This window comes from Mauremys reevesii, linkage group 5, assembly GCF_016161935.1.
Source record: "Mauremys reevesii isolate NIE-2019 linkage group 5, ASM1616193v1, whole genome shotgun sequence".
NCBI lineage: Eukaryota > Metazoa > Chordata > Testudines > Geoemydidae > Mauremys > Mauremys reevesii.
In genome coordinates, this window is record NC_052627.1 from 112880297 (window position 1) to 112903210 (window position 22914).

At 39.8% G+C, this 22914-nt stretch overlaps 1 protein-coding gene across 6 annotated transcripts in view; it reads left to right on the forward strand.

Moving 5' to 3' along the window:
• Positions 1-22219, forward strand: part of ZBTB49 (zinc finger and BTB domain containing 49) — a 25834-nt gene extending 3615 nt beyond the window's left edge. For 5 of the 6 annotated variants that reach the window (XM_039540538.1, XM_039540540.1, XM_039540541.1 and 2 more), the window contains exons 3-8: positions 2510-3615; positions 10902-10948; positions 17260-17333; positions 18344-18426; positions 18517-18678; positions 21013-22219. In XM_039540538.1, the coding sequence (XP_039396472.1) occupies positions 2510-3615; positions 10902-10948; positions 17260-17333; positions 18344-18426; positions 18517-18678; positions 21013-21686 (2146 nt within the window). In that variant the 3' untranslated portion in view covers positions 21687-22219. The remainder of the gene's footprint in view (positions 1-2509; positions 3616-10901; positions 10949-17259; positions 17334-18343; positions 18427-18516; positions 18679-21012) is intronic. The other variant, XM_039540539.1, reaches the window with a different exon arrangement.
• The last annotated feature ends 695 nt before the right edge of the window (positions 22220-22914 follow it).

Here is a 22914-nt window from a genome sequence, read left to right on the forward strand (position 1 = left end):
GTCCGATCAAAAGTTCTTTATTGACAAGTGCACGTGTCAGTAAAAGAACAGCTCGTATCCGAAGAGAACCAGCCGCCTCCTTTACAACTAAGTATAGGTTATATAGACAGTTCCGTCGCGTCACAAATTATTCATTTCACACAACCCATATCCCACCCCCTTTGGTTAGTAACAAACCCTAATAACAAAGCACATCTGTCTTTCTTTATAATGTAAGCAAGTTGTGATGCCCCAGCAACTTTCTTATCAGCATGGTTGCCAAGCACCAGAAACTGGAAGACAGGAGTTAACGCAGCTGGTAACGTGAGGAATGCACCTCCCTCTCTTATCTCACTTTTTCCCAGGGCTTTGTAAAACATGCTGCTTCTCAGTATTTTTCCACGCTGGGATTACCCAGAAACCTCTGTTAGCCTGACTTCAGTCAGGTTGGCATAACTGGTTTTGTGCTACATCTTTATTCAGGCCTAACACATCTAGCCCAGGTGCTGTCTTCCGACAGTGGCCAATGCCAGGTGCCCCAGAGGGAATGAACAGGTAATCATCAAGTGATCCATTCCCTGATGCTTATTCCCAGCTTCTGGCAAACAGAGGCTAGGGACACATCCCTGCCCATCCTGGAAAATAGCCACTCATGAACCTATCCGTCATGAATTTATCTAGTTCTTTTTGAACCCAGTTATAGTTTTGGCCTTCACAATATCCTCTGGCAAAGATTTCCACAGGTTGATTGTGCGTTGTGTGAAGAAATACTTCCTTTTGTTTGTTTTAAACCTGTTGCCTATTAATTTCATTTGGTCACCCCTAGTTCTTGTGTTATGAGAAGGAGTAAATAGCGCTTCCTTATTTACTTTCTCCACACCAGTCATGATATTATAGACCTCAGTCATATCCCCCTTAGTCATCTCTTTACCAAGCTGAAAAGTCCCAGTCTTATTAATCTCTCCTTTTTTTGAGATGGGGCGATCACATCTGCATGCAATATTCAAGATGTGGGCGTACCGTGGATTTATATAGAGGCAGTATATTTTCTGTCTTCTTATCTGTCCCTTTCTTAATGATTCCCAATATTCTGTTTGCTTTTTTGACTGCCACTGCACACTGAGTGGATGTTTTCAGAGAACTATCCACAGTGACTCCAAGATCTCTTTCTTGAGTGGTAACAGCTAATTTATACCTTCCAAAGTGCAGTATGGGTTTGCAATATGGTGAGCAGAGCCAGGTGAGAGATTTAATAAGTCAAACAACCAGATCATCCCCTTTTGCTGCTTGGTGCTTAAAAGGAAACTGAGCAGGAGGACAGTTTTCTTCTTTTAGCTTTTCTGAATCTGTATCTGGAGCTGAGTCACACACTGAAATCTCTTGATGTGCTAGTCAGTGCATCTGAAACTTTTTAAAGTGTGTCAGTAGCCATTGCAGCAAGCAGCATCTACTATTCACTTGTCTTGGAATGCTGGGCAACAAAATTGTCCTTGTCTGTCAATGAATAGTCTGGTATTTATTTATTTTTTAAACCCTGTTGCTTCTCGCACCATCTCTAAAGCTTGTGCTACCAATAATATATATATAAAAACAATACCTGGGAGAAGGTAGTTTATAGTGACTTTATGAGGGGAAGGAAAATTGACATTCAAATGCTTTCCCACCTATTATAAGCTGTAAATTGTAAGCACTGTCAATAATAAACTGTAATTTGGACTCATGCCCAAAGATTTTTGGCCATCAAGTTTGAATTTAAGGGAGTTAGGTGCCCAACTCCCATTTAATTTCAGTGGACATTGGGTGCCCAATTGCTTTAGGATCCTTTCAACATCCTAGCCCAAATAAAATAAAAACAGAATTACAGTAGGCTTCGGTAGTATGCATATAAAGTGATTTTATTCTATAGATATGGCCACAGCTTGAAAATTTTACTAGCCACTTAAACCTACGTGTTAGGCAGAGCTATAAGAAGGATGAGCCCCAGTGAGGTTCACTGGCAGAGCCTGAAGGAAAGGCTTAATTGCTGGAAGGGGGAGCACCTTGATTTTCTGAACTGTGGGGTCCCATCTTTATTTTCATTTTGATTAGCTAAATGTAGAGCTTCCTTTCTCGGTCCCCATTCTATTTGCCAGGAGGGAAGGGGAAGCCCTCTTCTCAATCTGTCCGCTTCTGCACAAACAGTCCACTAACACAACATTAAGGTTGATATTTACAGTACGTAAGATAGGAAATTACAAGTGTAGGGTGAGATTTTCAAAAGCACTCAGTGGTGACATAGCTGCTCCTGTTGACATCAACAGTAAAACTCCCATTTGCTTCAAAGGAAGCAGAGTTAGGTTAATTATGAGCAGTTTCAAAAGTCTTATCAGTAAGTACCAGAGCAACTGTCTCTCAGCTGCATACAGCATATCAAGTTACTGATTCACATTGGGTTAGGATATTGTGTTTGATAGATATTTTATAAAAAAGCTCTTCAGACTAGCAGTGTATGTGCTTGTATATTATAAAGGGTTATGCTTTATCTCATCAGGACCCTATTTCAGAATTCTCCAAGCCAGAAGAATGATGTCTTTCACTTGGACATTAAAAATGTAGGTGGCATAGGCCAGATCTTGGACTTCATGTACACTTCACACCTTGATCTTAGCCAGGACAATGTACAAGCTATGTTGGATATTGCACAATGTCTGCAAGTGCAAAATGTGCTGAACATTTGCCACACTTTTTTAAAATCCTCCACAGCTGTAGAGCCTCCTGCCAGCATGCCTTGCAATAGTGTGTTCTCCTTGCAAAGTACTTTGGCTACAGAGACTAACTGTATGAATGAAAGTTACGGTACTAACTTACTGCATGAATGCTCATCAGATGCACAAGCGAGTAAAGTGTTGGATGACAACCATTCCCACGGATCACAATCTATTAATCTTCATACTTCCTCAGGTGATGTACAGAAACAGACACAGGACTCCTTAGATGGTAATTGCACAGAACTCCCATTTAAACAGCCAAATTACTATTATAAACTGCGCAACTTTTATAGCAAGCAGTTCTACAAGCAGAATGCATGCTCCAACCATGAGAGAATAACAGAACAGTCCTTTGCTTTCAATACATCTACTGAACTAAGTACGGTAGAGAGCAATTCTTGTACTGTCAGTCAATCTGAATGTATTTTGGAATCCTCTGATCACTTACCATCCAACTTTCTGGTTCAGTCCTTGAATGATTCTGCCCCAGACCAAGATTTGGAAAGCACATCCTTGCAGCCTACCAAACAGATGCGGTTGAAAAAGGCAATACACCTTAAAAAACTGAATTTTCTAAGATCACAGAAGTCTGCAGAACAATCGTCTGAACCTAAGAGAGATGACAACAGTATAACAAGGGTAATTGAATCTGTAAATGAAAGTACCATGGAGATGACAAATATTAATGCTGTTGAAGAAAAAGAAACTGAAGATCTTGTGAGTTCAGAGAGTTTTGAACAAACTGTTGAAATGGAAAGATCTCAAGGTCCTTCTGAACAAGATGAGCAATCACAGATTCTTCAGTCACAGAGGCAATATACTTGTGAATTATGTGGAAAGGCTTTTAAACATCCAAGCAATTTGGAGCTCCATAAAAGGTCTCATACAGGTACAATTATTTACTGCTTGCAGACCAAATATTTAATAATGAGATAAAAAGGAAAATGACATCCAGGCCTCCTCCTGGTTCAAACACAATTGTTACATAGAGATTCACTTTCAAAAATGTACTTTATTTGGCAAGTGATGTAGGGAAAAGGACAGTTACAGGAATATATTAAGTGAATAGAGAAAAGCTTTTAGGTTCAATTTATTCTCCTTTCTCTCAACTAAATTTTCTAAGCTTTTCTTCAAAAGCACACTTTGTAATATTTAAATGTAAATGTCATATTTTTTCTCACCTTTAAAGGAGACAACTTTTGCGCTCAATTCCAGAGTGTATAGCCCCCACCAGAGTATAGCTGTATGGAGAAAAGTCAGTACAAATGGATGTGGGTGAGGGAAAACTGGTAGTTAATGAATCTGTAAATTCCAACAGACTTACCTTTTCTGTAGTATTTCACACTGAATTGAGACCATTGTAAATCATATGGGGTAGGAAATTTTCCTCTGCTTTGTACAGTGCCAAACACACTGTGATAGATAATCTCGATAAACACTATAACTTCTAGTGGAAAATGAGAGAGTTTGAATGATTTGACTGTACACTTCTAAAATTCATTCATATAATTTCATTTTAAAATTGAGCACAGAGTGATTTCTAAAAACAGAAAACACAGCTTAGTATTTGTCACAGTGAAAAATAAACCCACTCTAACTTTTTAACTCATCACTCTAAATGTTTAATGTCCCCAGCAAATAAAGTTGTAGAACTACAATAACTTCATTTAAAAAAAAACTTTTATAAAACTATAGCTTAGCCCAGTGGTTTCCAACATTTTTACGCCCAAGATCACTTTTTGAATTTAAGAGCAACCCAGGATCTGCTCCTCCCCTTCCCTGAAGCCCCGCCCCACTCACTCCATCACCCTCTCTCCTGTCGCTCGCTCACCCCCACCTTCACTCACTTTCACCAGGCTAGGGTAGGGGGTGTGGGCTCTGGGTTGGAACCGAGGGGCTTGCAGTGTGGGAGGGGGCTCCAGGCTGAGCCTTAGGCAGGGGGTTGGGGTGCAGGCTCTGGGAAGGAGTTTGGGTGCAGGAGTGAGCTCCAAGCTGGGGCAGAGTGTTGGGGTGTGTGCTCAAGGGGGGAGTATGGGTGCAGGAGGCGGTATGGGGTGCTGGCTCTGGGAGGGGTCAGGCCTGGGGCAGGGGGTTGGGGTGCAGGAGGAGGCATGGGGTACTGGCTCAGGGCTGGGGTGCTGGCTCCCGGAGGGGGGGCACTTATCTCGGGCAGCTCCCAGTCAGTGGCACAACAGGGCTAAGGCAGGCTCCCTGCCTGCCCCACCCCTACTCAGGCACATTGACACCTTTTCCCCATCATGAGCCAAGACACACACACACACCCCATTCCCGCCCCAGAAGGGGCCAACGCGCCTGTGCGGCCCATGGGGGAGCTCTGTGTGCTGCACTACATGCATTGCTCCCGCACCGCCCCATTCCCAGCCAACTGGAGCTGTGGGGCCAGTGCTTGCAGGCAGGCGCAGTGTGTGGAGACCCCTGCTCCCTCCCCCACCCCACTCCCACTGCATGGATCAACCAGTCAATCACTATCGACGGGTTGGTGACCACTGGCTTAGCTATTCAAGCAATACCATTAATTTCCATCATTTACCATGGTGTCTTTCGTGGGGACTAAGCTAATGGATGTTTTCTGCCTCTCCTTTTCCTTTATATTCCAATAGCCAATGACATAATATACAAATGCATAAGGGTTCATCTCACCAAATAAATATCTTCTGACAAGTGAATATGCATTTTCTGTGCAAAAGTCAAAGAGAATGTGGCCCTTGTTTTAACATGCATTCATTTCTTTTATAAATCATGGTCTTTAGTAATGGGAATTTAGATTTCCATAAATTGTTAGTGAGCAGCCTTTCCAGAAGCAAGAAATTTGAACTTTCTCCATCATAGGGTCTCCTCCAAAAGGTCTCATTCAGTATTTGTGAGGTTTTCTTGATGTTCATGTTACAACTCGCACATCAGTATTTTTTTTTTAAATTATGTTGCCCAAGCACTAGATTTTAATTCTTTATAGGTTTCTCTGGGCAGAAAAAATAGATTGCATACCAATATACTAAACCACTTTAAATTGTTTGTGGAAAAATATAAATTCAGCACTCCATGGCTTATACTATTATTTATTCAGCGAGACCTATGTTCTTTTTAGAGCAAACAAAACATGATCTCTGGTTGACATCTTACAATTTCATTTTAGACACAATACAGTGAGGAACACTGAACACGGGGAGGTCCAAGGAGGACAGGATTGCAATAATAAGTTTACATGGTTGTTTAGATTCATTATGTGCAATCTTTATGGTGCTACTGGCTATGTTGCTATTTCCTGTTTGAAATCCGTGTATTCACACACAATCCAACTCCAGTCAAGCTAGCCTATACTGTTTTTAACTACACAGTTTGAGCTGCACACATCTTCAGCTTGACTATATAAAATGTAACAAGGCTGATCCCCTTAGGCTTTCCGTTCTTGTGTTGCTGTCCTGCACACTGTTAATTCATGAGTGGGAGTTGAAGTTGTGCCCAGGAATTCCATGTTGTTTTCAGAAAACTTGCTCCTCCAATTCTTGTTTTTAAAAATAACCCAAGAAACTAATAGAACAGCAGATAGCAGAATTGTGCTTGTGTTTCCATGTATTATTCTTCCGGAGACTGTTGTATTTTTGTAGTCAATTCAAATAGCTACTGCAGGCTACTGGGTGGGATGGCATCATCTGGCTTCTGTAGCATTCTCCTGTTATGTAATTTTAAAAAGAGGGAGAGGAGGTGGGAAGTACATCATGTAATGTTCAATGCTCTGTCCCATTTAACTGTTAATGGAGTGGAATGGGGTGTTGGGAATGGGATATAGCAGCACAGGAATCGGAAATTGAGACAGACAAAGCAAGGACATGTGGGTAGCCAAAGCAGTAGGAGGTATACTAAACAGAAGGCAAAGGAAGACAGCACTCACCAGGGTGTGGAAGGAAGAGAATTTGATACTTTGTTTGCTTGCACTATTAGGTATATTCCTATGTTGTGTGTATTCTATGACTTAGTCTGCTTAGTGGTGTGAATTCTGTTGAACATACTACACCTGTGCTCCATGTAATGGGTTGCTTCCTATTTGTTTGTGTGTACAACTCAGGGCATTAGGTGTTGGTACATTAATCTACAAATCCCTCTATAGTTTGGGTATCTAGAGGTAGTTTCTTAGTGCCCTCCTGACAACCAAGATCAGATACAGCAGCTCTGCTAACAATCACCGTAGCTTTTTGGGTGTTAGAAACAGGGTATTCAAAGTGATAGGAAGATTTGCTTGTATTTAACTGGACATTAATTCCCTTGAAATTTGAAATCTGTGAGCCACCCAAACAATATCTTCAAGGCTCTCCCAGCCATTACTTTGCCTTGTAGGTTTACGGTAGGTGCACCCCAATCCCCAAATCCACTTGAAGCATTCCCTCGCAGTGTCCAGCTCTTAACCATTTGACACTCACAGAAATTATCAGCTTGTTTGATTCAACTGCAGATCAGCTCTAATATAACATCACAACGCTGAGATATAGTTATAGTGAAAATAATAAGTTTATTATCAAAGGGTATGATTTAAGAGCTAGTGAGTAAGGATAACAAATGGAAACAGAATGGTTACATATAAAACAAAAAGTATAACTTTTTTTGCTTCCTAGAGTCTAAACTTTTAACAGGCTAAAACTCTTGTCTAACATAGTTAATCTCACCCTAAGCAAGCTCACAGCATCTCCAACCAACATGGTTAGGATTTCCCTTTAATAAATGCAAAACATGCGGTCCTTTTAACTTCCTCTATGAAGGACAAAAAAGGTCATTTTGCCTTCTATGTCCCCAATATTCCCCAGAGTCAGGATGACCCCTGTGGTTTATTCCCTGGTGCACTGGCTTCATGTTGCATTCACATCCTCATGTTGATGTGGTATGCAAATGGGCTTCCATTGTGTTGGCATACAATGCTTATTTTACATGTGAATCAAGGCAGATGAGTGAATGTACATCCTTTGATCAAAATCTGCTTGTCAACCCTGCTTTGACTCAGACTTTAAAATATATTTTCTTGTGTGTGTATATATATATATACACAGCTCCTTAAATGTCATCCATGCATATGTCTCTCAACAGTTATGAAGATCAGTATGACATAAGCTTTTATTAGATACCTCACTTGACCCCCTTTGGATAAATACTATGAAATCAATTTGTTGGGTGTAGTGAGTTTGTCAGGCCTGTCCTGGGCTATTGCTACAGAACAGTGAACCCTTTGCCAGTTGCCATTGAGGGGTTCTCAGGGTCACACACAATATGATTGATGTTCTGCAAAATTAGGGAAGTGATAGACAAGTAACAGGCTATTTTTCCACTTTAGTGATGGTTCAGAAACCAGGTATGGGGTAAAAGTTTTCAAAGTGCCTTAGTACTTTGACTTTCAATGAGTCTTCAGTTCCCTGGTACCTATTAAGGGCTGGACCTTTAAAGATGTTTAAGTGCTTAGCGGGATTTTCAAAAGTGCCAAGATGACTAACTCCCATTGAAATCAGTGGAAGTTAGGTTCCTGGGCACTTCTGAAAATCCCAGAAAGGGCGAGATTCACAAAAGGACTTGGGTGACTAACTGCCACTTTAGTTGCTTGAATCCCAGAATCAGGCCTCACTGGGACTCTCAACCCCTGCCCAGTTGCCATCTAAACCTGAGGCACCTAAACTTGCTCAGTGCCTAATTTTTTCTATTACAAGTTTCATAGGCACCTGTGTTTATGCTTTTGAGCATGTGTGCTACTGCCTCACTCTAGGCATTTGGATGCTAGTCTCAAACCAATGGAAGATAGGCATTCATTCCCCGGATTCGCCTGCAGAGTCCAATCTGCTAAAAATGCTCAGAACTCACCTACTAGATCGGGATTCTATAGGTGAGCTTACACAAAACAGCTGGAGGGAGGACCTCCCTCCTAATTTTTAGCCCAGTGATTAGGGTATTCACTGGGGTGTGAGACCCCCCTGGTTCAAGTCCCCCTGCCCCCCTCCACCTGAGGGGGAGAAGGAATTTGAATAGGGATCTATTACTTCTCAGGTCTATAGGATATTCTGATGTGTGGCTCCCTGAATTTCTCCTGCTGAAACTGTTCCACTGTGTAAAAAATAATTTTAAAAAGTCATTGGCATGGGAGGACTGGATCCTGGGTCTCACAGATGAATGCTGTAACCCAGGGGTCGGCAACCTTTCAGAAGTGCTGTGCCGAGTCTTCATTTATTCACTCTAATTTAAGGTTTCACGAGCCAGTAATACATTTTAATGTTTTTAGAAGGTCTCTTTCTATTAGTCTATAATATATAACTAAACTATTGTTGTATGTAAGTAAATAAGGTTTTAAAAATGTTTAAGGAGCTTAATTTAAAATTAAATTAAAATGCAGAGCCCCCCAGACTAGTGGCCAGGACCCGGGCAGTGTGAGTGCCGCTGAAAATCAGCTTGTGTGCCGCCTTTGGCACCTGTGCCATAGGTTGCCTACCCCTGCTGTAACCACTAAGATACACAGTCATAGTCATTCTCTCTCTCCCCTATTTTCCCCCTTTCCCTCAATGATGCTTTCATTATTTATTCACAATGGAACAGGTTCAACAGTTGAGACTGAGGGGGCCGTATATCAGAATATCCTATAGCCCAGTGGTTACGGCACTGACCTGAAAGGTGGCAGAACTCTGTTCAAATCCCTTCTCTTCCTCAGGTGGAGGAGGGGACTTGAAGCAGGCTCTCCTACATCCCAGGTGAGTACTCTATCCACTGAGCTAAAAATAATGAGGGATGTAGTCCTCCCCTCTCTGGGCTTCTTGCTAAAACATTATAGGCACCTAATCCCAAGAGAGGGTTTGCAGCTGAGAATCCCAAGCAAAGGGAAGAGCTTCCCAGTGGCCCAGTCTTCAGTGCCTATTTCTGTGAGACTGGCAGGGTTTAGCACACACTCCTCCTCTTGCCATCTCCTATTGGCTAGCTTGGGGGAGGAGCTGCCTAGCGTGCTGCCTAATGTGAATCCCATTCCGAGGCACCCATCTCAATTCATTGTATAGAGAGCCCAGTCACCCAATCAGGCTTTGTGAATCACAGTGATTTTTTAGGCATCTAAAAGTCTAGCCCTAAATGCTTAGGTGCATCTTTAGGCAGTTAAATATCTTTAATAATCTGGCCCTAGTCACTTTGAAAATGGGTTTTAGGCTCCTAAATCATGGATGCAGTCTTGAAAATTACCCATAATCTAAAATTAGGAAACCCGTTAAAAGGGAGAACTGTGGCAGAACTATTTAGTGGCTAAATGTCCTTAGGGAATAGGTGGAAAAGAGTATACATTGATTCAAACTGATAACTAGGTTTCTGGACTAGAAAACAGAAGAATGTGGCTAAATATCAGTATAATGAGATTATGATACATTTCAAAAGTATAGTGTCTTGGTCTGATTTCCCTATTTGTCAAGTTTCTTACACACAAAAATATTGAGAAAGACTGAAATACCAGTTTATACCTGGTTGAGAAATATCAAAACTCTTTATTGATCAAAATGCTCAAGTCAGTTGTCAGATCCTATTATAAAGGATAACTAAGTGTGAAGGGTTAGAGGGCAAAAGTAAAGGCAGTTAAATACAGTTTATTTTTAGTGAGAAGTCACTGGCTGTGGATTGCTTCCAGGGTCTCTGACCAATCAGAGCTGATATGTCAAGTGAACAGAATCTTGCAAAGGGAGAGTACAAGACCTCACACGCACTCGATTTCTATGTGAATTATTAGCTTCAGTCTATAGGCCAGAGTGTGTGTGTGTGTGTGTGTGTGTAAAAGTGTAAAACTGATGTGCTCTTTTTAATTTTGTATTAATTTGACAGAGTTACCACATTTCCTTCAAGAATTTTTAATTCTCATTCTCACCCCTATCCTGCAAGGAAGAAAGTGTAGCTGTTAAGAACGTTTCTATTCCTGTCCATTTTTTTGCTAGTTACTGTTTGTGAAATATAAATTATATTTCAAAGAGATTCTCCTTTAAGAGGTAAATGACAGAAACACAATACCTATTTAATTTTCTCTTTAAATTACTTTGGTAAGTAATTTTGGCTTTAAGTTGTGTCTAAATTATATCTTTTAGAGGGAAGTATACCAATTTAAAACATTTGTATTCTGTTGAAACTATTAGATATGCTATGTTCTGTCTTTTCTCCTTTTAGGTGAGAAACCTTTTGAATGTAACATTTGTGGGAAACACTTCTCACAGGTGGGAATATTTTATTTTATGATACTTACAGTTAAACTAAATGCATCCGTGTTTTGAGTCTAAAAGTAAACTTAGTTCTGTTTGCAGTGATATAAATGACATGGCCTTGTCCAATGTTATAATCCTAAATTTAGGATTTAGCCACCTGTGGTGGCTTTTGAAAATACAAATTACGGTTTTCTAGATTTCTTTAAGATGTTTTCTGCCTTTTTTTCTTTTACTTTTATGTAGCAGTTCTATCACCTCTCCCTCAATCTGTCTTTAATTTTCATGCTTTTTTTCTCAGCAACTGGGTGCTTAGTTATGTAGATTTAAAAAAAAAAAAGTCCTCTGCATATTTAAAATCTAGAGTACATTCACTGCCAAATTATAACAACGTGTGGCCTAAAATATATACACCTCTACCCCGATATAATGCAGTCCTTGGGAGCCAAAAAATCTCACCGCCTTATAGGTGAGAACGCATTATATTGGGTTTGGTCTGGTACGGCATACCAACAAGAGCAGCGGACTGGACCGTGCCGGACTGGACTGGCTTCCCTGGCGGTGATGTAAAGGGCCCGGTGCACCAGCTGCTGTGGGGAGCCCCAGTCCCTTTAAATCACCACCGGAGCTCCAACAGCAGGGCTCAGGCGGGGATTTAAAGGGCCCAGTGCTCCAGCTGCTGCGGGGAGCCCCAGTCCTTTTAAATCACTGCCGGAGCTCTGGCAGCCAGGGCTCAGGCGGGGATTTAAAGGACCCGGGGCTCCCTGCAGCGGCTGGAGCCTCTGGCCCTTTAAAACATCGCCCGAGCCCTGCTGCCAGAGCCCGGCCGGGATTTAAAGAGCCTGGTAATCCAGCTGCTGCGGAGAGCCCCGGTCCCTTTAAATCACTGCCAGAGCTCTGGCAGCGGGGCTCGGGTGGGGATTTAAAGGGCCTGGGGCTCCACACGAATTCGGATATAACGCGATAAAGCAGCGGGGCTCAGGTGGTGCTTTAAAGGGCCCGGGGCTCCCCGCTGCTTTACTGCGTTATATCCGAATTCATGTTATATCGGGTCGCGTTCTTTCGGGGTAGAGGTGTATGTACCTCATCTAGGAATACAATTTGGGTGGAGTTTAGAGGAACAGTGGAGTCAGTCTTGCATACTATTATTTTTACATACTCTAAAGCAGTGGTTCTCAACCTATTTACCATCGTGGGCCGCATATGTGGCCAACAATGTGTTATGTGGGCTGCATCCAATACTACCTGTTTGGGCCTGAGGAGGGGAAGGATAGCTCAGTGGTTTGAGCATTGGCCTGCTAAACCAAGGGTTGTGAGCTCAATTCTTGAGGGGGCCGTTTAGGGAGCTGGGGCAAAAATCTGTCAAGGATGGTACTTGGTCCTACTGTGAAGGCAGGGGACTGGACTGGACTCAACTCAGGGACCTTTGAAGGTCCCTTCCAGTTCTATGAGATAGGTATATCTCCATATTAAAAAAAAAAATAAAAATGGGTTGCAGCTCTGTGTTGATTGGGCCACAGGTTGAGAACCACTGCTCTAAAGCAAATACCTTAGTCACATATATAATTTGTTGCATACCCTGTAGTCTTCCTATACATTGCTTCCAGAATGTAGCAATGCAGACCTCTCCAGAGGTCCAAATATGAAACATTGATTAGCTGAAAATTGCATAAATACAATCAGACTAATTTCTTTTTAACTGAAATTCAAATGGTTCCAAAGCCTGACACAATAATCCAGTTTAAATTTACTTAGGAAATAAAAGTCAGATTTTTTTTCCTGATACTCTGGCCCTGAATTTTAGCTGCGCCTCAACTTGACCTCCAATATTTAAATTGCAAAGTTGCAGGTGCTGTTAAATTCACTTGCATTTGCACACATCAGGCACCAACTACTTGACTTACAGGTACAATCAGGCAGGCTGTTAAAAGGATGCAGTTTTTGTCCCTAAAACTGCATCAGCGATATTGGAGACCACATCTGAAAATTTAGGACTCCACCTTTTCATTGTAATTTATTATCTGTACTCACAGTCTTACTGTATTCTATCTTTTGTCATAAGATACCCTGTATTTATATCAGAATACTTATACTTTACAAGAGAGGGGTGAGCGGGAGGGGGGAAAGAGAGAGAAACAGTCAAGTGCATGTTTTATACTGGGATAGATTTAATAATTGAAGTGTGAGGTCTGGCCCTACATTCAGTGCTCAATTGTGCTTGTCCAGTCATTTTGGACAGCTTTGAGTTCATATTAGCCAATTTGTTGAAGACTGAAATTCTAAGTATCAGAAGGGGGTATAACCATTAAAAGCAGCTTCTCAAATTTGTTGTGAAGATATACCAGCCTAGATACAAGAATGTATTGCTGCCCTTCATGTTCATGAGAATAAGAAAAGGTTGGTTTATTTGACCATAAAACATTTCTTACTTCAAGCAAGCGGAGTAGCATTTTGCAAGGCTGATGTAAGTTATTGAAGGGGGATTTGTGGGAGGGGAGAGGAAACAATAAAGTGTGTATCACAGCTATGACAAACTTAAGACTTTTTTCATGTAACAGACGTTGTTTTTCATGAATTCTTTTAATTTTCCATCTGTTGATAGAGATTACAGTTTGCAGTACCCTTTCATTGTAATTACTCTTAAACAGTTTTTCTCTCATATCTTAATCTCCTGAAGGTGCTGATAGACGAATTATAATACAGGGTATGCATGTTTGCAAAATATAAGGTCCACAATGCAATCCAAGTGCTACAACTAGTTTCCTATTCATAAAGTGGAATTTACCTCCCTCCCTATTCTTTTCTTACGTTAGTGTTGTGACTTACAACACAAAGCAGTGTTTAAAATTCTGTTGTTCTTGGCTTAATGTACTGATGAATATTGGCAAATGAAGGGTGAAATAGTGAAATTCCAAGTATCAGTCCTCTTATCATCTTTTTCTCCTCTCTCCATTCTGCAAATACAATACCATAACCACATGTTGTAAGACTCCACCTACCAAGAAGTAAGGTGTAAAGAAAATTGATTTCTTCCTTTATAATGACTAGTTCCTCCCACTTTCCTCTGTTTTCTTTGCTGTCACAGCCTATAAGCATGGGAGACTACAGCACTGTTCTCTCTAGCCTTCATCTGCTCTGCTTTTGTGCCCAGTCTTGCATCTGTCCAGTGCATGGACTCCCACTGATGTCGATGGCAGTTCCAAGTGCATAGCAGATGCTGGATCAGTAATGTTTTTTGTACTTAGAAATAAATGGAAGATTAAAGTAGTAAAAATTGAGATTGGATATAGAAAGAAGATGAGCGAAGGAACCTACTTTACACTAACCTTGGCTTTTGGAGAGAAGAAAGGGCCCCTTTGCCTCCCAGCATGTGTCTTCCCCTCACTACCAGTATACCACCTGCTTTCCTGCATGATTTTTTGCCACACTTCTTCTCTGCAGTCAAGGATAACACTGCAGGTCTCTTATGTACCTTTTTCGGCAGAGTCTCTTTCAGGACGTTTTGTGTGAGTGCCTGCTCCTTAAGAAATGCCACTTGAGCCTGAGATTGTTTTGGTCACAAAGATTTGTAAAAGGATCAAATCAACTGTCCTTTTCTTCTTCTGAGTGAATGTGTGAAATCGAGCCAGGATCAGTCAGGCTCAGAAATCCAATCCTACTATCTTTAATATCTCTCCCTTTCACTCAAATGCCCAGCCTCAGCCTATCCATCATCTTCCTAGCCAGTCAATATTATTCCTTTTCAGAGTTAAAACCCAGGGATCAGGCCAAAGTCGATAGGACAATGATATACAATAGAACCTCAGAGTTATGGACACCTTGGAAATGGAGGTTGTTCGTAACTCTGAAATGTTCTTAACTCTGAACAAAACATTATGGTTCTTTCAAAAGTTTACAACTGATCATTTATTTAATACAGCTCTGAAACTTTGCTATGCAGAAGGAAAATGCTGCTTTAAACCATCTTAATTTAAATGAAACACACACAGAAACCATTTCCTTACCTTGTCAAATCTTTTTTTAAATTTTCCCTTTTTTTTTTTTTAGTAGTTTACATTTAACACAGTACAGTACTGTATTTGCTTTTCTTTTCTTTTGGTCTCTGCTGCTGCCTGATTGTGTACTTCTGGTTCCAAATGAAGTGTGTGGTTGACCGGTCTGTTCATAACTCTGGTGTTCTACTGTACTTCTATCCTCCTCCTCCAGGCTTCAAGTTAACACTGTAAGAAAGGTATCAGAACTGCTAATAATAAGCTCATTGTCCTGGCATCCTTAGGGGACGGGATCAAGGATTATGGATTTATTTGCATAGGGAAATTAACCAGAATAGCTATTCTACAGTAGCTCCCCCTAGATACTGTTGTTCTAGAATAAGAATGTCCAAATGGGAAACTATTCCAGAATAGATATTGCGCTTTAAATTCACACTGTACCTTAATCTGAAACAACTTTCAAGTGCAGACAATCCCTATATTCCTATTTGTTCTGTGGTACAACAGAGACAGAGCTTTTACCTTTTCTGTGATGTGTGTACTTCAAGCTTCCCAGGTTGTGCCTCTGCATGGAGAATCTCCCTCCTCCCAAACCCCAGTTCTACATGGTCAGGTTATACAAAGGAGAGGTTATCTTAGTTGAGATGCCCATTGTTCTCAGACCTCCAGAGATCTGCTCATAGACTCTGTGAGTCTCCAGAACACCTGTCCTAGTTCCCTTTCCTGTTATAGATTTCAGCCTTCTGACTCTTTGTCTGAGAGTATAAGGGTCAATCTGATTTCTTTCGGAAAGACTTTGAAATGATTAAAAGCAAGCTGTTTCAGGGTGCAATCCAGGGTCATTTTTCATCTGTACGAGTTCTTTGCAATCAGTTTAATTTCTCACTCTTTTCTTTGTTGGTTCATCCCGATAGTTCCTTTCACCACCTTTCATTATATCCGTAAACGTTGGTTGTCAAGAGTTGCTATCATTGCCTATGAGGATTTCAAGGAGAGAGAATCAGAAGTGTGTCCCTTGTGGTCAGTTTCTCTGATCTTCCCTTATCTAGGGAGGTCACTGAATAAAGGCCATTATCCAGAATCTCTGTACACTTAATAAGAGAGGTATATCTTACATTTCCTACTCGAGCTGTATTTAAATAAAGCCAAAGTAGTTGCTTTCCTCAATGGTTCTAGAATTGCAAAAAAGCTGCCAAGTGTTAACTAGTGAGCTTGGGATCAAGTAAAACATTCCTGGACAATGTTTGGGGCTCCTCCCTCCAACATGTCTATGTCTTGCATATACAGTTGGAGTCTCAGTTGGTTACCTATTCAGAGCCATCACTGATCTTCACTACTAAGGCTATGTCTACACTAGAGCTACAGCGGCACAGCTATGGCCCTGCAGGTTTGGTGCTGTAGCCTTGCAGTGTAGACACTCACTCCAGCATATAAGGGTTTTTTTCCATTGCTGTGGTTAATCCATCCCTCCAAAAAGTCTTCCCTTGACCTAATGGTTCTATGCCAGGAGTTAGGTCAGCTTAACTATGTTGCTCAGGGGTGTGAATTTTTTCCACCCCCAGCTCATGTAGTTAGGTTGACCTAAGTTTTAGGTTAAGCCTAGGTCAAAGAGTTATTAGGAAGAAGTGTGCTTCACGCTTCTGGGCTTCTTATCTGCCTTGCTTGATATGCCAGCAATGTCTTTTGCAGGAGAGGGGAGAGGGAAGATGTACAAGGAAAAATTACTTACCAGTAATTCGTTTTGTTCATAGTCTTCTCTTCCTTATCCTACTTTTTCCTTTTGTTGGGGTTAAATATTTGTGGCTTTTGAAGTACTCAGACTTGAGTACATTATATGTAGATGATGACTGACCATTTTTCTTTGCCTCCTGGTAGGTGAAGTCATACATCATGATGTAGTGGTGTTTTATTTGTAGGATAGGGAAGAAAAGGAGACTAAGACAAATCTAATTACTGGTAAGTAATCATCTCCCATGACTGTAATCCTGGATATTGTTCTAGGTTTTCACACTTAACAGGATCAGTCTTTCAGATGTGATTGTTTGAATCTGGGCTTCTGTTTCCTTTTTTTTTAAATTTGCTCTTTTTTCTGTTTCACAATTTGCTGTTGTCAATTTATAGCTGCATAGATAGATAGGTGGCTATTAGTGTAGACAACAATATTTTTTGATCAAACAGCGTAATACTTCATTCTCCAAATGGTGCATAACCTTGACCATTTTAAAATTAGGAACTGAAAGCCAGCTTTTGGATTCTGTTCTTTACACCTCTTCATCTACAGACACGAACTAGCTAGTGGTGGCCTCTTTAAACCTTTTATTCCCATCTTTTCAGGCAGGTAACCTACAGACTCATTTACGTCGGCACTCTGGTGAAAAACCATATATTTGTGAAATCTGTGGGAAAAGGTTAGTACAATTGTTAATCTCCTATACAGTTAGCATGTCATTGCTTTAAGATCATATTAATAAAACATTTTCTTAACCCTAATAACCCACAGGCCAAGGTTTAGGTAACACGAGTAGACTGTGTTGATTTACACCACCATAGGCTTTTATTGTCTATTTGCCCATCGCTCTTTGTGCACTTCTGCCTTTATTGGGTACTGGTAAATGACAAGACATTAACATTAGGAATTGCTTATTAAAAGCAAGTACAGAATGATGGGTTAAATTACTTTATGCAAATGTATTTTTAGTGCCATATATATGTATATGTTGCCAGTTAATAGAAATCCAAATAAGCCTATAAATCAGTAGCATGTCTAGTGAGTCTTTATGGTCTTATTTTGATTTCTGTTCATTGGCAACTTTTTAGTTAACCAAAAAGATCCAATGTCTAATTAAACTATTTAACTGAACACAACTTTTGGAAACTTTGACCCATAAAGTACTCACAGTTCTATTCTTTTTCCTTTAAAGCTATACATTGTCATGATTTAGACCCAGAATGATTAGGGTTTTGTTAAATTTTACAAAATCTATGATCAATAGATAGGTCTTCATTATTTTTATTTGAGTTTTTTAAATATTTCCTTGAAGTCTTTACAATACAAATATTGCTGCATTCAGCACATGACAGAAAATACACAAACTTGTAACTGGCTTGTCTATTTTTGTTCAAGGTGGGCAAAATACAAAAATTAAAGAAATAGTATTAAAGGCAAAACATAAATTTGATTGTTAAAAATAGATGTTTGAAATTTAAGGCATTACATTTGTTTAAAAAAATATTTTGAACCTGGCAATGTCCCCTTAATGGCATGTAGTGTTAGGAGTTTTTAATATTTCAGAGTACAGTCCTGTAACCATTCTAGAACTTGCCAGGTTGATGAAACATTCATAACAGCTGCTCCCTATATGATATACAGCTATGGAGAGTAGAAGCACTTTAACTGAGTTTCCAAATTCGGTTCCAGGTTTGCTGCTTCTGGTGATGTACAGCGTCACATTATTATTCATTCTGGAGAAAAACCTCATTTGTGTGATATCTGTGGCAGAGGTATGCTAGAATTAATTTTTTCTGTCTTTAGGGTTTATGACTGAAATGTGAGTAGTCTTCTTAATCTTAGTGTCTGTTATATTCTTCCAGGGTTTAGTAATTTTAGTAACTTAAAGGAACACAAAAAGACCCATACAGCAGATAAAGTATTCACCTGCGATGAGTGTGGAAAGTCATTTAACATGCAACGGAAGTTAGTAAAGCACAGAATTAGGCACACAGGAGAAAGACCATACAGCTGTTCAGCATGTGGTAAGTAAGGTTTACAATACATACATATTTATTTTTAAAAACTAGTGGAAGTTCACTTTATTCACTGAATGGCTTGGAAATAGACAAAGTAAAACTGGATTGAAATATCCTTTCCTGGATCTCTTCTATTTGGCATAGCTGATGGTTAAAATAATTCTCAGCTTGGTTTATTACTCGTTTACACCATCTCAGACATAAGACTGTAACTTTATTGATGGCACAATTGTTACTTTTTCAACAAAGTGCCCTGTTATCATCACCTATACAGTAGTTATTTTTTCTTTACGCCTAAAACAGTGCTAGGCTGAGCACAAATGAGATCAGAAGTGAATTTTGAATGGAGACTACAGAAAGGAATCTGGAAGAATTAACGTTGTTTAAAGTGGTGAATCTGTTTCTAGATCCTATAGTCTGGTTTTCAACAGCAATGCGGATCATAGCTGTTTCAGAAGGTTGGTTGACTTTCTGCTTATCACCAGGACATGCTCCCTTCAAAAGAAGTATGTTGAAATAGCAGCCTTAGTGCTTTTGTCCTAAACATTTGGTTGCAACATTCAAATGAGATCTCACTGAATCCTAGCGAAAGCTGGAAGCAACGTTTAGTCCTTCACTTTCATTTGTAAAGGGAAGGCTCTTTTGAGTTATAAAGCATAACTGGGTCAACATCTCATAGCTGAGAATATTAGTTCTCTAATTTTATCAGATGGATCCCACTTCCAGACGGTCTGCAAAGCTGCTGTCTTTGATAGCGATTCATCTTTGTGAGTTTACAGAGGTTTTATTGATCATCTAATCCTTCACATCTCAAGCACCTCTCAGCATCCTGCAATGGTATTTAATTATCTGCCTGTGACTATTGTTGCTTTTGGTGTAAGTTCAGTCATGTTCAAATGTTCAAAGAACACCCACATTACAGAGGGATAGCAAACACATAGGATAAAAACACCTAAATGCAGTATGTCTTGGCATGGGGGTCTCGAGGCAACAAGGTGAGTCTTAACTAATGTAAAGCCTTTCACCCAGTCAGAGGAAATAAACAGAAGATACAAATTAGAGAAAGTGTAAACAAGCGGTTTCTCCCATCACATTAAAATAGGCTTACTTTAAACTTGTCCCTTTAATATTGTTCTGATTAGTTTTTCTTATAGCCAGCTCATCTGGTTTCCACAGAGAAGGTGTGAAATCTAGACTGAGAGCAAAAATGGCCCACAAGAGGATCCATCTCTTAAGAAATAGTCCACCATATGCAAAAATTCAACACCTGCTGACCCAATGATAGTGTAGCATTATTGGCTATGCAGAAAAGCCTGGGCTTTGTAAAATTAAACAGTTGTATGCAAAAGTATAATGCCAAAAAAATAAGAATATAGTCAACAGAATGTCTTGTAGAACAATTGCAATTTCCTAAGCTTTCAAATAACACATTTTATTTGCATGGTACCTGTCCACATAAAATACATCATTAAAACAATCATTAATATGGACAAAATCATGTCAAATCAAATTATACTATTTTGAAGAATGGACAATCTCAGAATCACTATGTACAATTAAAATAGCAATTTTAGAAATTAGAAACATCCTTTTTTCCTGGTGCACTATGACATTGGTATCTTTGCCCTCTGTTAGTCACTTACTATATTGCTGTCTATAGTTTTATAAGAGTCATTTTACTCCTGGCTTCTGTTTATTCTGAAAATATATAAATACTGCATCTTAAGAAGTTGAGTTTTTCATGGTACCTGAATGCTCCTAGCAATAATAAAATTGCAACACTGAAAATTATTCTATAGCCAAAATGTGTTTTATGTTTACATTATCCATGCAGCTAAGTTTTTTATAACAGTACCCATCCCTGTAGTATCTGAGAACAGTACCTCTGTACTGAGGGAATTATTGTAAGGTGTATTTGAGGTGGTGCAGTTCTTTTATGAAAAATGTATTTTGAAATGTCATCAACATGCTATGTTCCTCAGATTGTTACTGTAGGGATCAAAGGGATTCAGTTCAGCAAAGACAGAGACAAACTGAGAAAAGTGGTTGCTACTAATGCCTGTCACAGCATTCCAGTGCTAGTGGGTATTTCTGATACTATAGACTGTAAACGGAAGGATATGGAAATACAGGAGAGCAAGTCAGGGCAAAAAGAAGAAAAGTACAAATAATTGAGTTTTTAAAATAGCAGGATCAAGCCTGAGACTGTTCTAAACAGAGAATGTGACACATTAGGAGTTGATCTGTAGTTTTAACTGTTGATATTCCCTCTAATCAAACATGTTCATGGCACTCATATTGAGAGGAACAAAATCTAAAAGTATTACTTCTGTCTCTCAGGAAAATGTTTTGCAGGGTCTGGTGACCTACGTAGACATGTGCGGACTCATACAGGAGAAAAGCCCTATACATGCGAGACCTGTAACAAATGCTTCACTCGTTCTGCTGTTCTGCGGCGGCACAAGAAAATGCACTGCAAATCCAGTGATGAGGGACCAAATACACTAGAGGAATTTACTCAGGCAATTGAAACTTCTGATCTTGAGAAATCTCAGGGTTCCGACGCGTTTGCCCAAGAAATGTCTGTTACTTTGTTACCAGTATCTGTTAAATTTCCTGTTCGTCCAGCTGGAAATTCAGCTAATGAATTTGATAGTTCTGCAGGATCTTATTGCAAGTTGCGGTCAATGATTCAACATCATGAGTCTACAATCCAACAGAAATTGAGTCTGGATCCCGCTGAACTCCCAAAACCTCAGACGCAACAAACTCCTCAGCCACCTTTCACTTACACAGAGGTAGATGTATCACCTGCAGAAGAACCCCTACAGTCTGATAATATTTCTATGATTCGTTCATCAATGACAACCCTGGATGGTCATTGTGGTGACCCCCTGGGCAATCGTGCATCTTCTGCTGCATATAGGAGTAATGAAGGACCATTCTTTTCTAGTATGACCCTGTGGGGCTTAGCTATGAAGACCTTGCAGAATGAAAGCGAGTTGGATCAATGAGGGTTCATTTTACCGATTCACAACCTTTTAGGGGAATTGTTTTAATTTACCAGACTAAGACCACATATTCCAGCTAGTGCTCACTACCTCCCATTTAACTCCTGCATGCTCTATCCTGCAATGGAACTTCAGTTGTTCCAAGGCCCAGTTTCATTATTAAAGTGCACAAAGGTGAATAGTGTGTGTGTAAGCAAAACCAGTACTGAGGTTTGTTAGGGTAAGGTATGGGAAAAGAATAGTGTTCCAATCACAAGAGGCTGAAGGTACCAATAATGGAATGCTTATCAGTAAGATCATTGGTTTACATGACTTCATATATTTAAGTAATGAGACATATTAAAACTGATTGTCAAATACTGTACAATATTTGTCAGTAGTGCAAAGTAATTGTATATCTAGAAACTTTATTTTTACAATAAAAGCCTTTTCTAGTATTTTATAAACTGTTTTGCACAGAAGTTTTATCTGTAGAATGTAGATCAAAATAAAGAAATGCTAATTTAATTTGAATAAAGGGAAGTTATTTTACGTAACATCTTAATTGTTCAGTGTGTTGCTTCTTTACTAATTCAGAAAAGTGCAATGAAAATTGTTGGTAGCTATTTAAAGAGTATAATTCCATTTATTCCAGATGGCTCTCACACTGTTACTAAAGGTACTATTAAGACAAGCAGAGCTACACTACACTATGTGGTCAGTCTATCGACAGACTGTCATGTTTGTTGGTAAATTAATGGAAAATGTTGGCAAATTATTGGGATTAATGGACTTGAAGGAGGTTGTCCAGACGCCTTAGTGTTTGGCTGGTGGTTTTCATTTTCAGTATCTCTTTGGTCCTGTCTCACAGACTGGGTTGTTGCTGTCAAACAAGTGTTACAGGCCAAGCAAGTTTACAAACCATTTAAGTGTGTTTTCAGGCTTTGTGCCAAAATGTCTTTACAGATATTAAAGTCTTTGAAATTTAAATGACTTCCACTAATCTTGTTTCTTTTGAAGTTTTTTCGGTGTCTGGAGAATCTTATAAACTAGAGGGCATACTGTTGATTTCTTTATAAGGAGCTTCTGGATTTGTGCATGGGAAGATAGCTCTCAGCACTGATGTCCCCTAGCCAATGTGATAACCTTGCTTCTTGTTAGGCTTTGGTACCACACTTGTGTGGAAAATATTTAGATATTTCCATTTAAGACTGCATCATTTTGACACAGCACCACGTGTCAAACTAGAAAA